General features: G+C 44.6%; 1 protein-coding gene across 7 annotated transcripts in view; it reads right to left on the bottom strand.

Annotated features, from left to right (window-relative positions):
- The window catches only part of PDZD2 (PDZ domain containing 2), a 527,012-nt gene that overhangs the window by 102,840 nt on the left and 400,750 nt on the right, over positions 1 to 23,422 (bottom strand). For 5 of the 7 annotated variants that reach the window (XM_016191465.2, XM_060191196.1, XM_060191197.1 and 2 more), the window contains 3 exons: positions 11,193 to 11,335; positions 6,734 to 6,866; positions 1,549 to 1,701 (listed from right to left, as the gene is read on the bottom strand). In XM_016191465.2, the coding sequence (XP_016046951.2) occupies positions 1,549 to 1,701; positions 6,734 to 6,866; positions 11,193 to 11,335 (429 nt within the window). Of the gene's footprint in view, positions 1 to 1,548; positions 1,702 to 6,733; positions 6,867 to 11,192; positions 11,336 to 23,422 lie in introns of those variants that run through there. The other 2 variants (XM_060191202.1, XM_060191199.1) reach the window with 2 other exon arrangements.

Below are 23,422 nucleotides of genomic sequence, written 5' to 3'. Positions count from 1 at the left end.
AGCCCCCGGCTCCCCACCTGCGGGGGGAGTCGCTTCACAGCGACTCTCTCTCCCCTCCTTTCTCGATTTCTCTCTGTCCTATCCAACAACAGCAACAACAACAACAACAACAATAATCACAATGATAAAACAACAAGAGCAACAAAAGGGGGAAAAATGGTCTCCAGGAGCAGTGGATTAGTGGTGTAGGCACCAAGCCCCAGCAATAACCCTGGAGGCAAAAACAAAAACAAACAAAAAAACAACCAAAAAACCCCTCTGGTAGCAATTGCAAGGAAAGAAGGAAGGAGGAAGGAAGGAAGGAAGGAAGGAAGGAAGGAAGGAAGGAAGGAAGACCAGGAGACAACTCTCTGGGTAAGAACACACGTAGTGTAATTTTGTGAGGACCTAGGTTCAAGCCCCTGGACACCACCTAGGGCCACCAGCACAAGGGAAGCTCATGAGCAGTGGAACAGTACTCTGCTCTCTCCCTTTCTCTTCTCTCTCTCTTCCCCTCTATTTTAAAACAAAACAAACTGGAGGGTGGAGGAGGCATGGCACACATAGCACTATGCACAAAGACCAAAGTTTGAGCCCTAACTCCCCACCTACAGTGGGGATGCTTCATGAGTGGTCTACAGATATCTCTTCTCTCTCTCTCTCTCTCTCTCTCTCTCTCTCTCTCTCTCTCTTTCTACCACCCCCTCCCTTCTTAATTTCTACCTGTTCTATCTAATAAAATAGAAAAAAAAAGGGGGGGGGGAATGGCCACCAGGAGCAGTGGATTTGTAGTGCTGGCACCGAGCCCCAGTGATAACCCTAGAGAAAAAAAGAAAGAAAGAAAAGAATCCACCAGGAACTGTGGAATCATACAGGTCTCAAGTTCCAGTAAAAACCTTTGGTAGCAAATGAATGAATGAATGAACAAATGAATGAACAAATAAGTGAAAATTGGACTTGGAATGCCACTCAAGAGACAGGTGTTAAGGCTTGGCTTCACTCCCCAGTGTTGCATTATGACAAAACCTAAAAATATACCTTTACATATATATTCTGCTTTTTTTTTCCTAATTGCCACCAGGGTTATCACTGGGGCTTGGTGTTGGCACTACAAATCCACTGCTCCTGGTAGCCATTATTTATTTAATTTTTCTTCTACTTTATTTGATAGGACAGAGAGAAATTGAGAGGGAGGAGGAAACATCCATTTGTAGACCTGCTTCACCCTGCAGGTGGGGAGAGGGGCCTGAACCCGAGTCCTTGAGCATAGTAATGTGTGTGCTCAACTGAGAACACAACTGCCCGGCCCCTCTTGCATATATTCTGAAGCATCCTTGATACTGATATTCTTGCTGAACTCAAGTCCCAGTTATATTTTTACCCTGATTTCAGTTTCTAAGTTTTCACAAAGGCATTACACTCACAATCCTCCTAGAAGGTTCTGACTAGAGAAATTGACAGCATACTGTGGCCCTCACCCACCCTGCATCCTATCACGCCATCTTGAGCTTTAATCCTCAGGCCCAGTACCCCTGGATGGAGCTGAACATTCAGAGCAGGGGTACTTACTGCTCCCTGAGAGGATGGGCCAGCTGCTTCTTCCTCCTCCCCGTTGGGATCCTGGTCCTCGTTGTCAGTCCAGGAGGACACGTCCTCCACTGAGCTGGTCAGATCGGGCAGACTCTTGGCTGTTAATCTGAGGAGCTCCTCTTCAGTGCACTCCTGTGAGGATACCAAGGTCAAGGTTAAGAAGAAGGAAGAGGGGCCGGGCAGTGGCACACCCTGTAGAGCATGCATGTTACCATGTGTACAGACTCAGGTTCAAGCCCCTGGTCCCACCTGCAGAGACGTTTCATGCAAGGTGGAGCAGTGCTGCAGGTGTCTCTTTTTCTCTCTATTTGCCTCCCTTCTCTCAATTTCTCTCTCTGTCCTATCAAATAAAAGAAGGGAGGACAAGGAGGAGAGGAAGAGAGAGAGGGGAAGATGGAGAGGAGTTGGTAGTATCAATGATTGGGGCACCTACTTCTAATTCTAAGACTGCATGGCACCCATGTTCTGAATGTTAAGAATGTCGCCTCTAATTTCAGGGAATGTAGGCCTGTTTTAAATTTTATTTAGTTTTTTGCCATCTTCAGGACTTCAGTGCTCTGGGTCAACTTTTCTTCAGATCAAATGACAGATAGGATAAGAGACACCACAGGACCATAGCTTCCTCCAGTATTGTGGGTGAACCAGGGTTGTGGGATTAGTAAAGCAGACATCCCCCTGGGTGAGCTATTTTGGTGACATGAGTGACAGATGTTTATCACCAGTCTGATGCTGGTACACCTTCCAGGTTCCTGGAGGTGGTTTGCTCTTGATCAGTAATTAGGAATGTTAGCCCTTATGCAAGGGAAGGAAAAGGAGTTTTTTTTTGTTTTTTTTTTTTAAACTGAGTTCGGCTCTCTTCTTTGATATCCACTTTGCTAGACTATTAACAAAAAAGAAATTTAAAAAAATGAGGGGCTGGGTAGTGAAAAAATGAAGTAGTGCACCTGACTGAGTATACATGTTACCATGAGTAAGGACATGGGTTCAAGCCTCTGGTCCCCACCTGCAGGGGGAAGCAAGGTTGTAGGTGCATTTCTTTTCTTTTTTCTTTCCTTCCTTCCTTCCTTCCTCCCTCCCTCCCTTCCTTCCTTTGTTCTCTCTTTCTTTTACTCTGTTCACTCTCCCCATTCTCTCTCAATTTCTCTGTCTCTATTTTTTAAAAGACTGCTAAGAATAGTAAATTGGTTGTGCAGGCACTAAGCACCAGTGCTAACCCTGGTGGTAATTAAAAAAAAAAAAATGAAGGGCCCAACTGGTGAGTAAAATGAACAACAAAGAACAGAATACTTTGGGGTCATTACAAACAAAATGATGCTATAGAAATAAATGTCTGATGTGGGATTCTGATTCTTAAAGCTGGCTGCTTAAGCAGGTTAGACAGAATAAGATCTTACTAATCGCAGAAGCCATCATCAGCTGTAGATGTGCTACGTGACAATCATAAAGGCCAGCATGCCTTTCTGAGTCCCACTGAATCTACCTGATGAACAAGGCTACTGATTCCTACTGGACTGACTAGAAAACAGAGATGCAGTAAGTTGGAATGACCTAAGACACATGGTTTTTACAGGGTGTGCTGGTGCCTGAGCCCAGCTGGGACTTCCTGCAGGTGCACTGTAGTGTATTGAGCACAATTCCATTTAAAAGGAACTACTTGTGTCTATTGCACACATGTACAAATGCTTCCATTCGAAGCACCTAACAGATCATGATAGCACTTTTGTGGGCATTATGAAAGTTGCCTTTTCTATTTATTATACAACAAGGGCCTATCAGTTGACAGTAAAAGCCTAGAGGGAACAGGGAAAGATTACTGTGTATATGCCTTTAGGAGTATCAAAATGAGCTAGAAGGTTTTGTTTTTTTTTAAATATTTTGTTTTCATTTTAATGAGAGGGAGATCCAGAGAGAAAGATCTGGCGAGAAAGACAAGAGCATTACCTAGCTCTGGCCTAAGGTGGTGCTGGGGATTGAAGCTGGGACCCTGGAGCCTAAGACATATTAAGTATCTTTGCATCACTATTGCACACTGTGTCCTCAGCTTGAACTTGAAGATTTTTTTATTGTCCTTAGGGCTTCACCACTCTGTGTTGCTTTTTTTCAGCAACCCAGAATGGAGGTGTGTAGGTGTGTAGGTAGGTGTGTGTGTGTGTGTGTGTGTGTGACAGAGAGAGAGAAAGAGAGGGAGGGAGAAAGAGAGATGGTGGGGGGAACTAGGGATGCACTAAAGCTTCCTTTAATGCTGTGGAGGCCAGCCTCAAACCTGGGTCTTGCACAGAACAAAGCAGCACACTACCCAACTGAGCTATCTTGCCAGACCTCAACAAATAATATATATGTGGGTAAAGATAAGACACCTTCTCCTAAAGTAAGTAACTGCCAGTTATCCACAACATGGCCTTAGAGCTGTGTGACAAGGTGACTGTAATGTTGGAGTGATAACTGATACTTTACATTTGCATTGTGCCTTGCATTCAGGAAGTCAAACACTCTGTCTTCCTCTACCCTCTCAACAAATAGAAACAGAAACCAAATGAGTGGTGATGCAGTGTTGCACGTGTCTCTCTGTCTCTCTCCCTCTCTACCACTCCCTTCCCTCTCTATTTCTGACCGTCTCTAATAAACAAAGATAATAAAAATATTTATATATAAAAAAATTCTGAGAGACCAGGAATGCAGTTCTGTGGTAGGGCTGGTACCTAGTATATATGAGGCTCTGGGCTTGAGCCCTGGCATACATCACACATGCACACGAAGCCCCATAGTAACAACAGTAGCAGAGAAATCAATGAGCTAATAGGCACAAAGCCCCTGTGGTGAGTGGGCACCTGACACATGCCAAGAGTCCGTTCCTTTTTGCCTTCATTCTGAGTAAGGTCACAGATGACAAAGCCCCTGCACTGCCAGGGACTATTAATAGTTCTCTACGTCCCACACAGGCTTCTTAATTATTCTTTTATCCTCAAGTGGTCTCTTTCTTTTTTGTCTCTAGCAAATGATTTCTGTTTTATGTTCAGGATTTCTCTTTTGTGTTTGTGGATAATAGCTTGTCATAGAAGGATTCCCATTTTCCAAACTAGCAGAAATCAAGGCTTGGTAACCATGGTATAGATGGAAGTGGACTGTGCAAACCCAAGTACACAGTGTGAGTGTATGTGTGTGTGTGTGTGTATATGTATCTATATGCCCCTTTGATGCTTTTCTTTTGTTAGAGACAGAGAGGGAGAGGGAGAGGGAGGGAGGGAGGGAGGGAGGGAAAGAGAGAGAGAGAGAGAGAGAGAGAGATTACAGTACCAAAGCTTCCTCAAATGCAGTAGGAACTGGTTTCAGCCCTGAGTTGTACACGTCAAAGGAGTGCACTATCCAAATGAGCTATGTCACTGGCCTATCCTTTGATTATTTCCAAGTTGCCAGCAATTCTGGCCACAAGAATCAATCAATTAATTAGTTAATTAATCAATTAATTATTGCCACCAGGGTTATCTCTGGGGCTCTGTGCCTGCACAGCTCCACTACTCCCAGTGGTCAGATTTCTTCCTCTCTCTCTTTCTCTCTTTTAGTAGAGAAAGAGAGGAGGGGGGAAAGATACCTGTAGCACTGCTCCACCACTAATGAAGTTTCCCTCTACAGATAGAGACCGGGACTTGAACCCAGCTCCTTGTACATGATAATGTGTGTGCTATTCTAGGTTTGCCTCCCAAATTTCTCTTATAAACCATCTGCTGGAGAGAGAGAGAGAGAGAGAGAGAGAGAGAAATAGAGAGCAAGAGAATATACCATGTGGTGCCAGGAATCAAACTTGGAACCTCATGCTTAAAAGTCTGTTGTTCAGGTGGGGGAAATAGCATAATAGTTATGCAAAGAGACGCTCATGCCTGAGGCTTCAAAGTCTCCCACACCACCATAAGCCAGAACTGAGCAGTGCTCTGGTAAAAGAAAAAAAGTTTGTTGTTCTACCTGCTGCACCACCTTCTGGGCCCGTTACTCATTTTGTTTTTCCCTTTTATTTTCCCTTTCTTTCTTTTATTGTTGTAGTTATTATTGTTGTTGTTATTGATGTCGTTGTTGTTAGATATGACAGAGAGAAATGGAGACAGGAGGGGAAGACAGAGAAGGGGAGAGAAAGATAGATACCTGCAGATCTGCTTCACTGCTTGTGAAGAGACTCCCTTGCAGGTGGGGACCCGGGGGGGCTCGAACCGGGATCCTTGCACCGATCTCTTTCTTTCTTTCTTTCTTTCTTTCTTTCTTTCTTTCTTTCTTTCTTTCTTTCTTTCTTTCTTTTCTTTTTTTTAAACAGCCTTTTCCTGTAGTATCTGATGGTAACTTTCTTTCTTTTCCTTAACTCCAGTGAAGGAAGTTTCAGGGGGCCCCAGGGAATCTTGGGAGAGGGGTATAGGGATGGAGAACAGCTTAGCTCCTGTCCTCAGATCCCCTGACACCAGTTTCTCCTGCTGAGGCCCTCCCAAAGCTCTTCCCTCTGGTTGGCAGAATGAGAGTCCAGATCAAGGGGTATGGGGTAAGATATATCTATATCTATATCTATATCTATATCTATATCTATATCTATATCTATATCTATATCTATATCTATATCCTTTTTTTCCCCACCAGGGAGTAATTGGATTTTTTTTTTTCCTAGAATATTGCTCAGCTCTGGTTTATGGTGGTGCAGGGCATGAAAGTCATTTTTTTTTTTTTTTTGCACAACCATTATGCTATTTCCCTTGGGATTTTTCTGACAGCTTAAAATCATTTGATGTGTAGGCACCAAGCCCCAGTGATCAACCTGGTAGCAGTAAGGTCAATAAATAGAAAGCAAAATAATCAAATGCACTTCAGAGAAGTCTTCCCCCACCACTCATGGATGTTCATTTTATTTGTATATTTATTTATTTTACCAGAGCACTGCTCAGCTCTGAATTCTGGTGGTGCTGGGGATCGAACCTGGGACCTTGGTGTTTCAGACACAAAAGTCTTCTTGCTAACCATCATTCTGTCTCCCTAGCCTTCCTTACTCATGACTGTTTCAATGGCCCAAGATAGATGAAAGGTATAGGCAAGCTTAGGTGGAGGAGGTCTGGGGTGGAGGAGGTCTGGGGAACAGGGGAGGCCTCAAGCTCACTGCCACCACTCCACAGATGACAAAATCAAAGCAACCTACCTTGCTAGCCACCACTAGCTGGACCATGCCAGTGGCTGAGCGGAGGATGGCCACAGCTTCCTCGTGGGACAACCCGACCAGCAAGTGACCATTGATGACCAGCAGCTCATCTCCTAAGGACAGCCTGCCATCCCTGAGAAAGTGGAGATGGGAAAGACAAAGCCCTTATCAAGACATTCTGGGCTCAAGACAGGGCAGGTTTGCTGGAACTTGGTGGGGTGGGGGGAAGGACTTGAAAGAGTTGAAAGAACATCATGCTGTATCAGAAGTAGGGATGAGCACGTAATATTTGGGATGGGATTCCTTTATGCTGAGATCCTAGCTGGGTCAGGATTCCCATAAGTCCCTTATGTTACCACCACAACTAACACAACCATCAAAGAAATGTCTCCCAATTAGGTAGATGTAAATGATAGAGGAACTGAGATCCTCACGTCTTAGGCTAGTTGGATTGTTCTTCTCTGAATCCCTTCTGCTTTCCTGCCTTCCTGCTTGAGTCATTAGCCTCGGCTGAGTCACCCAGAGGAGCCCAAAGAGAGAAGGTGTCCTCAGCTCACCAGCAAACCTTCTTTACCCCACTGCTACTCCCAGTCCACGTGACATGACCTGGGCCAGGTTTCCTCTGTAGCAACTGTTGTAGTGGATCAACAGTCTGAGTTCATCTGGTTCCCCATGATTTTAAGAGAGTTGAGGTTTTCATTTCCACTGCTGGGCTAGGAGGTCTGGCTAGTCCGAGGAACCCTAAGCTTGGGATCCACCATCCCTTCTGGAAATTTCCATCAGCACCCAGAGTTCTGCTGTGGGACCCATGCATGACTCTGATTCCACGGGTTGACCAAATTCTCTCCAATCTGTCAGCTCTCTTGCCCTTGTTTTCTTCCACATAGCCAACCAACTTCCCATCCTGCCACCCTTCCCCCTCTGCCTCCTCCCCTTCCTTTCTCCATGTTACTATCCAATGAATTTCGAGGGAAGGCAGGAGGCACTGGAGGCTTCTGGAAGCGCTTTTCTAGCCCACAACAATTCTCCAAGAAAGGACATGTTAAGGACCCTACTGATTGCTTGGGATGGAAAGAGAAGGTGACTTGGGGAAAACCACAGAGAACAATCAGGCTAGGAGCCCAGCAACAGCACACCCAGTAGACCACACCAAGCCTAAGGACCTAAGTTCAAGCTCCCAGCACCCACCTGCTGGGGGAGAAGCTTCATGAAGCAGTGTTGCAGATGCCTCTCTCTCTCCCTATCTCTTCTGACCCCGCCCCTCTCAATTTCTCTCTGTCTCTAGAAAATGCCACCAGGAACAGCAGATTCATCATGCAGGCATCAAGCCCTAGTAATAACACTGGTGGCACTAAAAAAATAAACAAAGAAAACAAAAACAGGGAAAAATACTAGAGAAAAGGGGCACAGGAATAAAGAATACAGTGATTCTAACCAAGGTGACTGAGTTTCTGCATTACATCAAGGTCATTCTTGTACTTCCTTCCTTTTTTTTTTTTTTTAAGTCACTAGTCACTATTTTTATTGGTGGTGCTCAGTGCTAGCACTGCCAATCCACTGCTCCTGGTGGCCTTTTTTTTTTTTTTTTAAATTATCTTCCCTTTTTCTATTTGATTTGGTAGATGACAGAGAGTAAATGAAAGGGGAGGGGGAGGGACCTGGTGGTGGTGCACCTGCTTGATCACACATTTTGCAATGCTCAAGGACCCAGGTTCAAGTCCCCAGTCCCCACCTGCAGGGGGAAAGCTTTTTGAGTGGTGAAGCAGTGTTGCAGCTATTTCTCTTCCTCTCCATCACTCCTTTCCCTCTAAATTTCTCTATCCAATAAATAAAAATAATTAAAAAATAAAAATAAGAGGGGGGGGAGACAGAGAGGAAGCGAGAAAGATAGAAAACTATAGACCTGCTTCACCGTTTGTGAAGCATCCTCCCTACAGGTGGGGAGAGGGGATTGAACCTAGGTCCTTGCCCATGGTAATGGTGCACTTAACCAAATGCGCTACAGCCCAGCCCTCTGCTTCCCACCTTAATTCTTCTCTTTCATGTTAACTGGAACTCTCTTAATGTAAACCACACTTTCTAGCAGCAGAGATATGCATACACCTCCCAATTTAGGGTAAAAAGCGGTCAGACTTGTTACAATCAGCCTCCCCTTACCCATTCCTCAGAGAAGACAGACAAGAGCAGTTCTATGCAAACCCATCTGGACACAGGGATTTTCCAGTTGCCAGATTTCCAAATACAGCCTGGAGTCTGAAGCCTATTTCTGACTGGGGAAATGACAATCTGATGGGAGTTCCCCAAAGTGTATCACCAGGGAAGGCTAATGATGCTCTTCCGGATTAAAAGCTATCTAGTCTTAGTCGTTCAGTAATTGCAGTCATCCTGTAACCAGCAACTGCAGAGAATCTTATCTGTTGCAGTAATGAGCTTCACACTCTCCAGTAAGTGGTTGATGAACATGAAACACTTAGCTAGTGTGTGCCCTGGCCTTGTTGTGAATGGATAGTTTTCCCTTCTTCAGACTAAGGCTTCCAGCTTCTTGATCCCCACCCTCCTGAGATAGGTACTTGAGTGCCCTACTGGTCTTGAGCAAACCATTCTGTTCTGGTCCGTTGTACTTTCTTAGCATTAAGATGCCTGAGCCAACCACTAAGTTACAAGCTGTACTCTGTGTCCTTGGTGGAACTCCACCATTAGCATGTAGGTGAGTGTGGGCACCCAGGACATACATTGCCCATTGTCCCTTGCAAATGACAGACACTTATATACATAGAAGTAACCCGTGGGGGAAAGAATCTGCCTTACATTTTGGGACAACTACACATGTATCAATTAAGATGGGGATACATTCTGAGAAATTTTGGTTGGTAGGTCATTTTGTCATTGTGTGAATGTTATTTGAGTTCAATTACACACACACACCTAGATGGTATATATAACCTACCCCACACCTCGGTGTGGGACCACCAGTGTATATGTGGCTTGTTTAATGACCAGAATATCACGATGCAAGGCACAAGTGCACTGTAACCTCAAATTGAATTCCTTCTTTGTATATGCTCTCTGCCCTGGAATCAGGTCACCATTCACATCACAAAAATATGTTTTATTTTTATTTTGCTTCCTGGGTTATCGCTGGAACTCAGTGCCTGCCTACAAATTCACTGCTCCTGGAGCCTATAGTTTCCCTTTTATTGCCCTTGTTGTTTATCATTGTTGTTGTTATTGCTGGGTAGGACAGAAAGAAATTGAGAGAAGAGGGGAAGACACAGGGGGGAGAGAAAGATAGACACTTGCAGACCTGCGTTACCACCTGTGAAGCAAGCCCCCTGCAGGTGGGGAGCGGGGGGGGGGGGGCTTCATGCCGTATGGGCTTGACCTGCTGTGCTACTGCCCAGCCCCCACAAAAAGATGTTTTAAAGCCAGGCATGCTTTCAGGTCACAGAAAGAACACTTCATGTGTACTTTTCCCCCTTCTGCATCAGTATAGCAGCACATATGTGCAAGTGTGTGGAGTCCTCACACTTCCAACTGTGGTCATACTCAGCACCAACTACTATCCGTAGTCATTAGCCACTGTCACATGGCAGTTATGTCGTCAGACACATGGTTTTCTGCTGTGTGGCAGTCTCACTGATTACCCACATATTTGTTGGGTAGTATGCCAGCTCCCTCTGGCTTCTGCTTAACCATATGCCTATATAGGGATTGATTTGTTCCCATTCAAAGCTTTGGTCTATTTACATAAATCACTTTTACATTTACATAAAGCACCACACTCCCTCCAGGGCATTGGTGGTTTAGTGGCAGAATTCTCACCTGCTCCACCCCCTCTCCTTGTCACACCCTGATCCTCTCCTTGTCACACCCTGATCTTCCACCAGTCACTTTTCGCTCCACCCTCTCTATGTCACATCCTGTTTGCACCCTACTTGGAGAGTATAAAAACAGCTGCTCTTCTGATTAAAGACACTTGGAAATTGCTTTCCGTCTCTGAGAGTTCCAGAGTGTATCTCCTGCGAAGTTAGTGCGGCACGAGTTCCTGATCCCTCTCCTACGCAGCAGCCTAGATCGGCTCCAGTTGAGTTCTCTCCAACCCAGAGAGCACTAGCTCGGGAAGAAGCACCCTCAGGCTATCCCGGCACATATTTCTAGCACCCCTCAAATTAGAGGAGCCTACATTCACTTGAAACCAAAACAGGACAGGAAAGAAATCCAATCTCTCCTTCACGGCTGGGAGGCAACCATGGGGTATCCAGCAATTAACCACTTCCTGTGCTCAGAGGTGTATTTAATTAGAAGCACTCATGCCTGATTGCCTCCCCGGCTCCAGCAGAATCCCTATGAACTTTAATTACCAGCACTTTGACCAAATGAAAGAGACACAGTAGCCAGGGTGGGAGGGAAGGAAGGAGGGAAGGAAAGAGAGGGTGGTGATGGGGAGTTATCTAGTCACCTGTGAGCGGCACCTCCTTCCTTCACTTGAGTGACAACGATAGCGTGAGGTGAGCGCTTTGATCCTCGGCCTCCACTAACCTGAATTCCCAGCCCATCAGATTCTTTAAGCAGCTCCATCTTCCATATCCGGCCAACTTCCTCCTTGGAAGAAAAAGGGAGTACACTGTGAAGTAGATGGACAGACGTAGTGTTGGCACAGGAACCTGAAGCTGTCAGGTCAGGCCAAATACTCATCACCTGTCAATATATATTGCAGGTGAGCACAGAGGACCAGTGTCTTGGTTTGGTAGAGTTGTCCAATAGTACTTTCCATGTGGGGGTTGGGTGGTGGTGCACCTGGCTGAGTGCCTACTTTACAACACACAAGGATTTGAGTTCAAGACCCTGGTGTCTATCTGAAGGGGAGAGGGAGCTTCACAAGCAGTGAAGCAGAGCTTCAGGGTTTTTCTCTCCAGCTCTCTATCCCTGTCTGTATCCAAAAGAGAGGAAGGAAGGGGAGAAGGCAGGAAGGAAGGCAAGAAAGAAGGAAGAGAAAGAAAGACAGAGAGAGCCATGTGAGATGGTATAGAATGCATTAAGAAAATAAACTCTCTATGGTGATGGAAATGGTCCATTTTTGCACCGTTCAATATGGACCTCCAGCCATAGGCGGCAGTGACGTGCTTGAAATGTGGCTGATGACGGTGGTGATACTGGAATTTGAATTTCTTTTCTCCAGAGCAAGAGTAGGCACATCTAGTAAAGCACACATGCTGCCACATACAAGGAACTGAGTTCAAGTTTCCGGTTCCTACTTGGAGGAGGGAAGCTTCACAACTAGTGAAGCAGTGCTGCAGGTGTCTTCCTTTGTTCCCATCTATCTCCCCTTTCCTACTCAATCTCTGTCTCTAACCAAAAGAAAAAAAAAAAAACGGAGGAGGAAATGGTCACTAGGAATAGCAGATTCATCATGCAGGCACCAAGCCCAGTGATAACTGGTAGCAACAAAACAACAACAAAATTTCCCCTCCCTCCCTTTCTTTCTTTTCTTTTTAACAGAGTATTATTTGGTTCTGGTTATTGGTGGAGATGGAGCTGGAATCTCTGACATGGAAGTTCTACATGCTACCACTTCACAATCTCCCTGGCCTGAAGTTCACTTCATTTTTTCGTTCAATTTAAATAGTCCCTCCCTACAGCAAGTGGCTCGCAATTGGACAGCACAGTAAAAATGATTACCTAGCTCTTGACCAACCAAGGTCCTGTTAAGTGAAGCTTCTCTGGCCTGAAACTCAGATGCCCTGGTGTGTGTATAAACTGATGTTGTCTGGGTTCCGTCCTGCACAACTAGTGAAGGGAGATGAAATGAAGACAAAGTCGGCTATTGGCACCAGGGAACTTCAAGTAGTAGGAGCCCAGCAATGTCACTCAGTACTGGAGAAAGTCAACTATTCCCTCCAAAGCCTCAATCTCCTTACCTATAAAGTGGGGTCAATTATTAATACTTTCAGATTTGTCATTACTATTATGTGAGATTATAGTATAGTTGTTGACACATCATCTCCCCATGAGAAGTGTCTGCAAAACACTCTAACCCCCAAGATAGGGACTTTTCCACTATCATGTACCAGAGGAGGTTTTTTTTTTTTTTTTTGAAGATAGAGGCAGAGAGAGAGAGAGAGAGGGAGACTGAGACTACAGCCCTGAAGTTTCCTTCAATGTGGACTCGAACCTGGGTTGCACAGATGACAAAACAGGCACACTCTGAGTGAGCTATTCCACCTACCCCATTAAATGGGATATTCATGGAAACAAGTTGTGTTCTTACCTCCCATAATGGAGACAGACAATGTTTGATAGGTAACCATATATTGCTAATATAAGTTAAAAACATCAGAGTGTATTCCAGACTGTCTTCAAACACTGAAGATTGTTGGCAGGAGAAACTGAAACAGGAACATACTGGATGAGTTTGCGAGCAACTTTCACAGACGTCGGTCAATACACTCTTAAAACACATTAGACACCACTCCAACCTTCAAAGAAACCCATCATGAAAAGCAAACATCTCTAAGTGTGCTAGACTGCCGGTAGCTTTTTGCATTGGTTCATTCTCCACGTGACTCCCTAACTCCACTCCAAGGACACAAACATGCAATGGCAATGCATACTGAACTCCCATGGGTACTGAGCAACTCAAGACAGATGAAAGCAAAGCCTTCCAGAGTGACTCATGGCCGGTGAGGGGGTGTCTCACTTTAGACTTGCCCCCTGTAGTTTTTCCAGCTCTAGGTATATGGGTATGTCTCCCATGCATTCATCAATACAGAAGCCAAACCCTGTCTGCTTTCTTCAATCCATCATGTGAGTCCCATGTGACCACTCAAATCCAGTATGGACAAAGCCACCACGCCCCTAGAAATAGGCAACCTGCCTGCTCATGCTACTTGCAAAGGAGAGAGAATGTTAAGCATCCAGAAAATCTGAAATGCACACTGTCAGAAAATGAAACTTGGCACAGAAGTAAAATAGGAAAGAGAAGACTCCAGATTCTAAACTGTGACTGATGGGCAGCCCCAGGAATGTCTGAGGGAATCATCTGCAGACAGAGACCCATCGGGCCTGGCCTGTCTTCTAGGCTGTACTGCTCAGTAGCCTCCTCACCTCCTACTCCCCGATTCCAGCAATTGGCAGTGGTGTCAAGTAGCTCCCCCCACCACACACCACAAACAAATGAAGTTGTGTCTGGCTAAACACAACTTCAGAAGCCACTGGCTTACCACAGGCGCTTGCAGACTTGTCAGTGTTCCCTGCCTTAGACTTCTCTGTTTTGGGTTTATTGCCTTTGACCCCTGGAACACCTTTCTCTCCTGCTGACTCAGACCTTCCCTGGCCTTCTTTGCAGGCTCTTGTGACTTCACTAACTTTCAAGAAAGCATGATTGAGAATGGGGTTACCGGCAAGATGGCAGCCTCTAGCACTCCCAGGACCTGGGCCCCTCTCGCCTAGTGGAGCACCACCAGAACTGAGCTGTGCTTGCTTCCTGTACTTCTCCCAGAATCCCTGTGCTCTGAAACAGAAAGGTGATGTGATCTGTTTTCATCACAGAATCAATGTCATGACTCCTGGGATCCTGAAGTTGTATGCAGGACAGTGTTCCTCCCTCTGTCAACATAGAAAAGCTGTGAGCTTTTTTTCCCCCCAAGACTAATGAGGTGTCATTATCAGTGTCCAGAAATAAGAAAAATCCATGTGGGGTCTGGTGAGATAGCTTGCTTGGAAGTGAACTTGCTTTGTCTGGTCCCTATAACACTGGAGGTACAGGAGGGAACTCTGGTGCTGAGATATCTCTCTATCTCTCTCTGAAAAGCCTGACCTGGAATGGTGAATCTCCAGTGACAATAAATAACTAAGTAGATTTAAAAAGAAAAAGAGGTTGAGCAGTGGTACACCCAGTAGAGCGTACAAGGACCCTGGTTCAAGCCTCTGGTCCCCATCTGCAGGGGAGGAAACAGTGAAGCAGTGCTACAGGTGCCTCTCTTTCTCACTCTATCACCCCTTTCCTTTCATTTTTTGTCTCTATAAAAAAAGTGGGGAAGAATGGCCATTGGGAAAAGTGGATGAATCATGCAGATCCTGAGCATCAGCAATAACCCTGGTAGCAATAAAAAGGGAAGAGGAAGAGAAGAAAAAAGAGAAAAAGGGTAGGGGTGGATAGCACCGTGGTTATGCAAAAAGACTCTTATGCCTGAGGCTCCAAGGTCCCAGGTACAATCCCTCATATCACCATAAGCCAGAGCTACGTAGTACTCTGGAAAAAACAAAACAAAACAAAAACTGGTTTTCACCAAAGTAAAAAACTGTGGAATGGGGGTGGGGGAGTGTTCATGTCCTGGAACATGATGGTTGGTTGAGGAGGACCTAGTCTTAAGAGTGTTATGTGGAAAGCAGAGAAATGTTATAATGTACAAATGATTTTATTTTGCTGTTAACTGTAAACCATTAATCCACCAATAAAGGATAAAAAAGGAGAAGAAAGAGAAAGGAAGGAAGGGAGGATGGGAGAACAAGCCCATTTGGTTTTAGCCTAAGCTAGTAAAAACTTATCATGTGGTTTGGGAGGTGGCACAGTGGATAAAGCATTGGACTCTTGAGCATGAGGTCCTGAGTTCAATCCCCAGCAGCACATGTACCAGAGTGATGTCTGATTCTTCCTCTCTCTCCTCCTGTCTTTCTCATTAATAAATAAAATATTTAAAAAAACTTATCTATCTCTATGACCAGTCATGCCACCTTTCTCTCTTTTTAAAAGTTTTTATTTATTATTGAATAGAGACAGAGAGAAGTTGGGAGGGGAGGAGGAGATAGAGAGGGAGAGAGAAGGAGACACCTGCTGCCCTCCTTAACCTTTCATGAAGCTATCCCCCTGTAGGTGGGGACCAGGGGCTCAAACCCAGGTTCTTGTACACTGTAATGTGAGCACTTAACCAGGTGCACCACCGCCTGGCCCCACCACCATTTCTCCCATTCAACTCTCTTATTGAGCAGAAAGTGGTAAGTAAGCTTAACTTGACCATGTTTAGTATGGTTTCCAGAGAGTGTGATAATATCAAAGACAGTTCTAACTTTTAAATGCCCTAAGAAGTTGGACATGTCATAAAGACATGTAAAACTAAGATCATGGGAAAAGAATAGCGACTTAAGCAGCACAGTGCTAAAGGAAACTCTCATCAAGAATACTGACATCCCTCTCCATACCTTGCCTTAGTCTAAGACTCACACAAAAAGTTAAATGTAGAGCAAGTGGCCCAGATATTGGTACAGTGGTGGAGTACTCAACTGACAAAGTGTGAAAATTCTGAGTTTGATTCCCAGTGCTGTGTAAGTCAGTGATTCTCTGGCTCTCTATTTTGTGAAATAAACAAAATAAATAGAAAGCAAATCAAGACAAGGAAAATAACTTCAAAAGGTAGAAGAGGCCGATCTGCGACATAGCCCGCAACTATAGCAGTCAGGAAACAGAAATTCTTCCTCATTTGTACCCAGTACCAAGGTTCTCTTTTTCTATAATTGAAAGTAGGAATCATCTGGGGCGAGTTCAAAGCAATCAGTGCAACTTTCCCTGCCGTGGAATGTCTTGATCATCTAATGAAGGAGCTCAGAGGGTTACAGAGGAAGGCATAAACAGGAAGAGGAAGATGCTGTCAGCCTGAATTATACAACTGTCAGTGTTCAGTCTAACTGCCTGTAGCTGAATCTGAATTCAGTTAAAAATAAAGCTGGATTTAAATCTCAGATGGCTAGAAATGGACCTACCCTATGAACCTGCAATTCCTCTTTCCTGGGGGATATATCCAAACACACCCATCCTAAAAGATGTCCATAGTAGCATAATCTGTAACAGTACAAACTTGGAAGCAATTTAGGTGTCTAACAACAGATGAGTGGCTAAGAATGTTGTGGTTCACACGGAATAATATTCAGTTATTAAGAATGATGAATTCACCTTCTTCACCTCATCTTGGATGGAGCTAAAAGGAATCATGTTACATGAGATATGCCAGTAAGAAAAGTCTGAATATGAGATGATTTGACTCACAGATAGAACTTGAGAAACAAAAACAGAAAGGGGAATAATAAAGTAAAAATTGGATTGGTTTGGTGTATTGCACCAAAACGAAGGACTCTGGCAAGATATAATGATGGGCCTGCTTTGGGGTAAGAGTGTTTTGCAGACACCTATTTTGGTGAGATGAGAAATTGTACCTATGTGCCAACAACTGTACTGTAAATGGTTAACCTCCCAATAAAATAAATGAATAAATAATTAAAACAAAGCTGGAATCTGAAGTAGATGAAGGGAGAGCTGGCACTGGACATCACCAAATAGGCCAATGTAAATACAGTAATATTAAATTGATTTCCAACTTCCTCCTTACAGTTACACTTGGGGGTCTAGCATATACCTCAGGAGGGCCGAAACAGGAATCTTCCTGTACCACCCAAGTAAGAATAGCACTGTCATCTGCTCAAGCTAGAGAGAATACACATCCCAAAGCCCACACGCTATCTTTGACAACTCCTCTGTTCCCTACATCCAAGTCATAAGAAAGATCTGTAAGCTCTACTTACAAAACAGCCCCCAATTCATTACCTTCTTCACCATCTCTGGTCAAAGTCACCTGCATCTTGGTCTTTGAGGTTATTACTTGGTCTCCCTGTTCCTTTATCATCCCCTCCCATTCATTATCCTCCACTACATCTAAGCTGAACCCTTTTTAAAAAATTAATATATATATTTATTTATTTTGGCTCCAGGGTTATTGCTGGGGCTTGGTGCCTGCACTATGAATCCACTGCTCCTGGAGGCCATTTTTCCCATTTTTTTTGCCCTTGTTGTTGTCATTATTATTATTGTTGTCATTGCCTTTGCTGTTGTTGGATAGGACAGAGAGAAATCAAGAGAGGAGGGGATGACAGAGGAGGAGAGAAAGACAACTGCAGACTTGCTTCAGCGCCCATGAAGCAACCCCCCTGCAGGTGGGGAACTGGGGGCTCGAACTGGGATCCTTATGCTGGTCCTCACACTTCACGTCATGTGCGCTGAACCCACTGTGCTACCATCCAACCCCCTTTTTTATTTTAATGAGTTATCTTCCAAAACTTTGCATTATCCTATGCTATTTATTTTGGATACACAGATAAATTGAGAGGGAAGGGGGAGACAAAGAGGGAAAGAGACAGAGAGACATCTGTAGCACTGCTTCACCACACAGGTTGGAATTGGGGGCTTGAACCAGGGTCCTTGTGCATTGTAATATGTGCACTTTTCCAGACATGCCACTGCCTGACACCCTAAAGTAAACTTCTAGAAAACACACAACACACAGCAGCCCCCTAGCAAACTTGGAAAAGGGTTCACACACTACTAGATGGTGGCATACACAACACAGGCCTTTGTGATCCAGTCCTGTCCTTATTGCCCTCCTCCTAGTGCCCTTCCTGTCACTTACTGCTATAGGGGACAGGCTCACATGCTGGTCCCCTTAGGGATATTTCCTATTCCCAGATTTTGCAAGATTGTGCAAATGTGGTCTCTATTTTATTTTATCTTATTTATATTTTGCCTCCAGGGTTATCATTGGAGCTCGGTGCCTGCACTATGAATCCATTGATCCTAGAGGCCATTTTTCCCATTTTAGTTGCCTTTGTTGTTGCTATTATTGTTATTGCTGGACAGGACAGAGAAAACTCGAGAGAGGAGGGGAAGACAGAGAGGGGGAGAGAAAGACACCTACAGACCTGCTTCACTGCTTGAGAAGTGACTGCCCTGAAGGTGGGGAGCTAGGGGATGGAACCAGGATCCTTACACTGGTCCTTGCACTTCACACCATGTGCACTTAACCTGTTGTGCTATCACCTGGCCCCCAGATGTAACCTCTTTAATGAGGTCTTAGCTGACACCCAACAGCAGTGGAAACTGTAATACTTCCCAGTCATCTTACAATTTGGCTTGATCTTCTGATTCATCTATTTACCCCCCCCCCTTTTTTTTTTTTCCTTTTTGCCTGCAGTCCAATACATGTGATAGATGTATTGGGAGAGGAACCTTGTTCCTGATTCACCAGTGGCATCTCTAGCTACTAAGATGGTGCTTGACATATTCAATATTTCATACATATCTCCAAGTGAATAAATACAGAATGTTTTTTCCATTAGTCTTAGGGTTCTTGGGAAATTACTGAGACAGAGTTAGGAGACCTGCCTCCTGGCCAGTAGTTAGCCTGTCTACACCCATCCAGCTGTAGAGACAACTGAGTTCAGAGACAGCGTCTGTTTAGACAGATGGCTCAAGCCTGGGCTTCCTCCTGTGTTGGCGTCAAGACACTGTCAGCCTTCTGAGACAAAGTCAAATGGTGCAGAACTAGGTGCTCTGGGAACAGGAAGCTAAGAACTTCCATAAGAAACATGGCGGAGGTTCACCCTTCCTCTAAACCACCTGCCACTCTGTGAGCTCCCACCTAACACCTCTTCACTGAGGCAAGCAAAGGGACTCATCTACCAAGACAGAGGCAGTGAATTAGAGGCGGCTGTCTCCACAGCATTTCAATGACCTCATATTCTGCTGGAACCTACAATTATGGCCATCTTTGCCACAGATGTGAGAAGGCTCTTAATCCAACAAGTCCTGTTCGAGACTATTGGCTTGCCTGCTCTTATTTGCCACCACTCAGCCATGGAGAAGCATGTGAGCACAATGTCAGAGCTAGAGTCCCTGAGGCTTGAGACTGAAATGTCTTCACAGAGGAGACAATGGGAACTCAGAGAAAGGACAGGGTACCCCAAAAACCACAAGACTGGGGATAGAGACTAGTTCTGGAAGTTGGGTGTCCCACTTCTCAGGGCTGGTGCTTCTAGGTACCTGCATTATAATGTGTACAGAATAGATAGAACAGAAAGAGAAACCCATCTGCCACCTTTACAATATGTCTTTGGCAATTGGCTCATTTCCTGAGAGGCCTTGAAGGCAGAATGTAGAGATTGGCCTTGAAATAAAGAATTCTCCTAGGGAGGACCTGGTCTGTAGAGTGAATTAAACAAACTCACACGGCCCTAGTTTTAACCTGGGCTATTTCAGTCATCTTCCCCTTCTTATTCCTGGAGAAGATGAAACTTGCAACATTTTTTTAACCCTCTATTCATTCTTTTTCCCAAAGTCCTCTGTATGAAGGAAGCTATTTAAAGTCATGCTAGTAGGGGAGACAGCATAATGATTATGCAAAAGGGCTTCATGCCCGAGTCTCTGAAATCCCAGGTTCAATCCCTGGAACCACCACAAGCCAGAGCTGAACAGTCGTCTGTCTGGTCTCTGTCTCTTTCTCTCTGTTTCTGTCTCATTAAAATAAAACAGAGACCCTACCTAAAACTGTGTGGAGAGTTGCTTAGATTTTCTGGGTCTCTTCCAGGTGTGCATACTGCTAATAAATTTCCCTTTGTTTTTTTTCTCTTAACAGGAAATGTAAATAAGGTTGTGGTCCTTAAAGTCGACTGGGTAGCAAGGCAAATGTTAACTGAAATATAGGAGACTCACTCTTAGAGATGCAGAAGGAATTATACAACAGAAGAAAAGCCTAATGAGGCGTGTAGGGGTGGGGCATGATGGGAGTGTCTAATAAGCCCTCAGAAATGGATGCCATGGTATTTGATCTCTCTAGGGATGATCTGGGGACCTGTGGACCTGGGGAGGGATGATGTAACACAGTAGTGAGGGCAGCAGCTGTGGGGACTCAGAGGCCAGAGTGAGTGTGGCCTTTGGAAACCACTTGCTAGTCCAACCCAGATTGGGAAGGAAGAAAGCAGTAAGAGACAGAGGCAGAATTTGAGAAGAAATCAAATGATAAACCATGTGTCAAGTCAACATGTTCACATATTACCAGGAAGGCAAAGTATGTGTGTGTGTGCTCTTGTGCACATACACACATACATGTGTGATGAATGTTATTTAGAAAGGTTCCTCTCTCAGTCAGGGAAGTAGCACAGCTGGTAGAGAGGGTGCTCTGCTTTCTCTTATGTGAAACTATCACATTAAAAAAAAACTATATTAAAAAAAAACCCTCAGGGTGGGGGTGATAGCATAATGCTTATGCAAAGTACCAGGTTCAATCCCCCACACCACCACAAACCAGTTGTGCTCTGGTATCTTTCACTCTGAATAGCTCTCTTATTAAAACAATTAAAAATATTTTTTAAAAAAACAGCAGCAGGGAGTCGGGCGATAGCGCAGTGGGTTAAGCGCACGTGGTGCAAAGCGCAAGGACAGGCAGAAGGATCCCAGTTCAAGCCCCCAGCTCCTCACCTGCTGGGGAGTTGCTTCACAAGCGGTGAAGCAGGTCTGCAGGTTGTCTCTTTTTCCCTCCCCCTCTGTCTTCCCTTCCTCTCTCCATTTCTCTCTGTCCTATCCAACAATAGCCACATCAATAACTACAACAATAAAACAACAAGGGCAACGAAAGGGAATAAATAAATATAAAAAAATAGCAGCAGAGGAAACAGTGCAAGGGTAGAATTATGGACTTACAAGCATGAGGTCTTGAGTTCAATCCCCGAGAACATTTATGCCAGAATGATGCTCTAGTGCTCTTTCTATGTGTATTTTTCTCTCTTCTGAAAAAAATAATAACCTTTTCTTTCTGTGTTTGAAAGAGGGTGAGATGGGGGAGAGTGGGAGACAATGCAAAAATTAAATTTGAAGTATTTTTTTAGAAAGCTTTAAAAAAAAGTCTCATGAAATGGGTAGCAGCCCATCCAATTGAGTGCAAATGTTACCATATGTAAGGATGTAGATTCAAGTCTCTAGTCCCTAGCTGCAAGGAGGAGGTTTCACAAGCAGTGAAGTACTACTGAAGGTGTCTCTCTTTCTCTCTATCTCCCCAACCTCTTCTCAATTTATCTGTCCTATCAGATAAATAAATACACCTTTGAAAGGTCTCTTTGGCTGCAGTGGGGACAGTAGCTGATGGGTGACAATGGGGGCAGTGAGAAATTAAAGTCCCCTGGCCCTGACCTAATGCCCTGGGAAGAAAAGAGTTGGAGGCAGCGGTGAGCTCTGAAGGAGACATGGTGACTGCATGAACCTGAATGAGAAGGGATGAGTTTTTTAGATAACTCCAGTCTACCAACTATTCCTGTTTGCCTGGGCTGAGCAGGTGTTCCAGGACATGAAATTGGCACTGCAAAACCAGAGCAGGTCCTGGCCAAACCAGAATGAGCAGTTACTCGCATCTCAACTTTCTTGCTTGGGCAACTATGCAGGTGGTGAGACCCGGAACAATGGAGCAAGAGTGACACATCCAGCCTCAGCGTGAACGAAACTCGCCAAGATGGAAACTCGCCAAGATGGAAACAGTCTGAGGGCTGTTTATAGAAAGTTCTGGGTCTCAGGAGAGAAGTAATAGTGCAGACAATGGTGTAGAGACACTGACTTAGAAGATAGCACCTGGGGGTAGGGGTGGGGGGAGGAGATAGCGAAGCAGGTTAAGCACACATGGCGTGAAGCTCAAGGACAGGTGTAAGGATTCCAGTTCGAGCCGCTGGCTTACCCCCTGCAGGGGAGGTCACTTTATGGGTGGTGAAGCAGGTCTGCAGGTGTCTATCTTTCTCTCCCCCTCTCTGTCTTCTTCTCCCTTGATTTCTCTCTGTCCTATCCAACAACAACAACAGCTATAACTATAATAACAGTAACAGCAGTGACAAGGGCAATAAAATGAGAAAAAATGGCCTCCAGGAACAGTGGATTCGTAGTGCATGCACCAAGCCCCAGCGATAACCCTGGAGGCAAAAAATAAAGTAAAATAAGATAGCACCAGGTGGCAGGATAGGAGTTTACTCAGTGTCCATGGGAGCATGTGAGATTCTCATTCTTGGTCTGCATGCAGACACCTGGGCCCATTTGGGAGACAGAGGCCCTGAGTGGCAACCACCATCAAGTTTCTCATCCTCTCCTACAGAGACAGCGTCCCCAAGGTCCCTGCTGCAGGCCCAGGGAGGATCACTACTGCTGTGTACAGAGCCTTACAAGTGAGGTCAAACTAAAAGTAGACACATACACACATACATACATACATATAGAAAAGACTAAACTCATCTGATTGGGAAGGGTAGAGTCATTGTTTCTTTGCCACATAAATCTGGTTGTATTCATTTTTGCCACAATATCATAAAAAATACATTATAGATAAGCAACTTTGCCAAAACTGTGACTTTGGTTGGATAATGATCTTCTCTAGACTAGGTATAAAGAATTCTGAGCACATTTCTGAAGTTGCTTTTTTACTATACTCTATAAGATTCTCATTTTATTTTATTTATTGCCACCAGGCTTATTGCTGGGGTTCACTGCCTGCATAAGGATTCCCAGTGGCCTTTCCTCCTTTATAGAAACAAATAGAAAGTGAGAAACAGGAAGAGAGGAAGAGAGACACCTGTAGCCCCTCTTGTGAAACTTCTCTCCAGAGGCTAGAACCTGGACTTTTGAGCATGGTGGTGTGTATACTCTACCAGGTGTACCACAAGCCTGGCCGCCTTTTGTATTCTTTAAGATTAACCTGGCTTCATAAATATCATTGTACGCTATTACAGTAAATTTCTTATTATAGGGAGGTATTTATAAAGAAGAAATATGATTCCTGTAGCTCCACTAAGGGAGAACAGAACACACAAAGACAGAGGATTTATGTTCATGGACAGTCT

The sequence above is a fragment of the Erinaceus europaeus genome, chromosome 5, assembly GCF_950295315.1.
Source record: "Erinaceus europaeus chromosome 5, mEriEur2.1, whole genome shotgun sequence".
Taxonomy (NCBI): domain Eukaryota; kingdom Metazoa; phylum Chordata; class Mammalia; order Eulipotyphla; family Erinaceidae; genus Erinaceus; species Erinaceus europaeus.
Note: the sequence above shows the minus strand (reverse complement) of the source record. Positions and strands in the feature narration are given on the sequence as shown.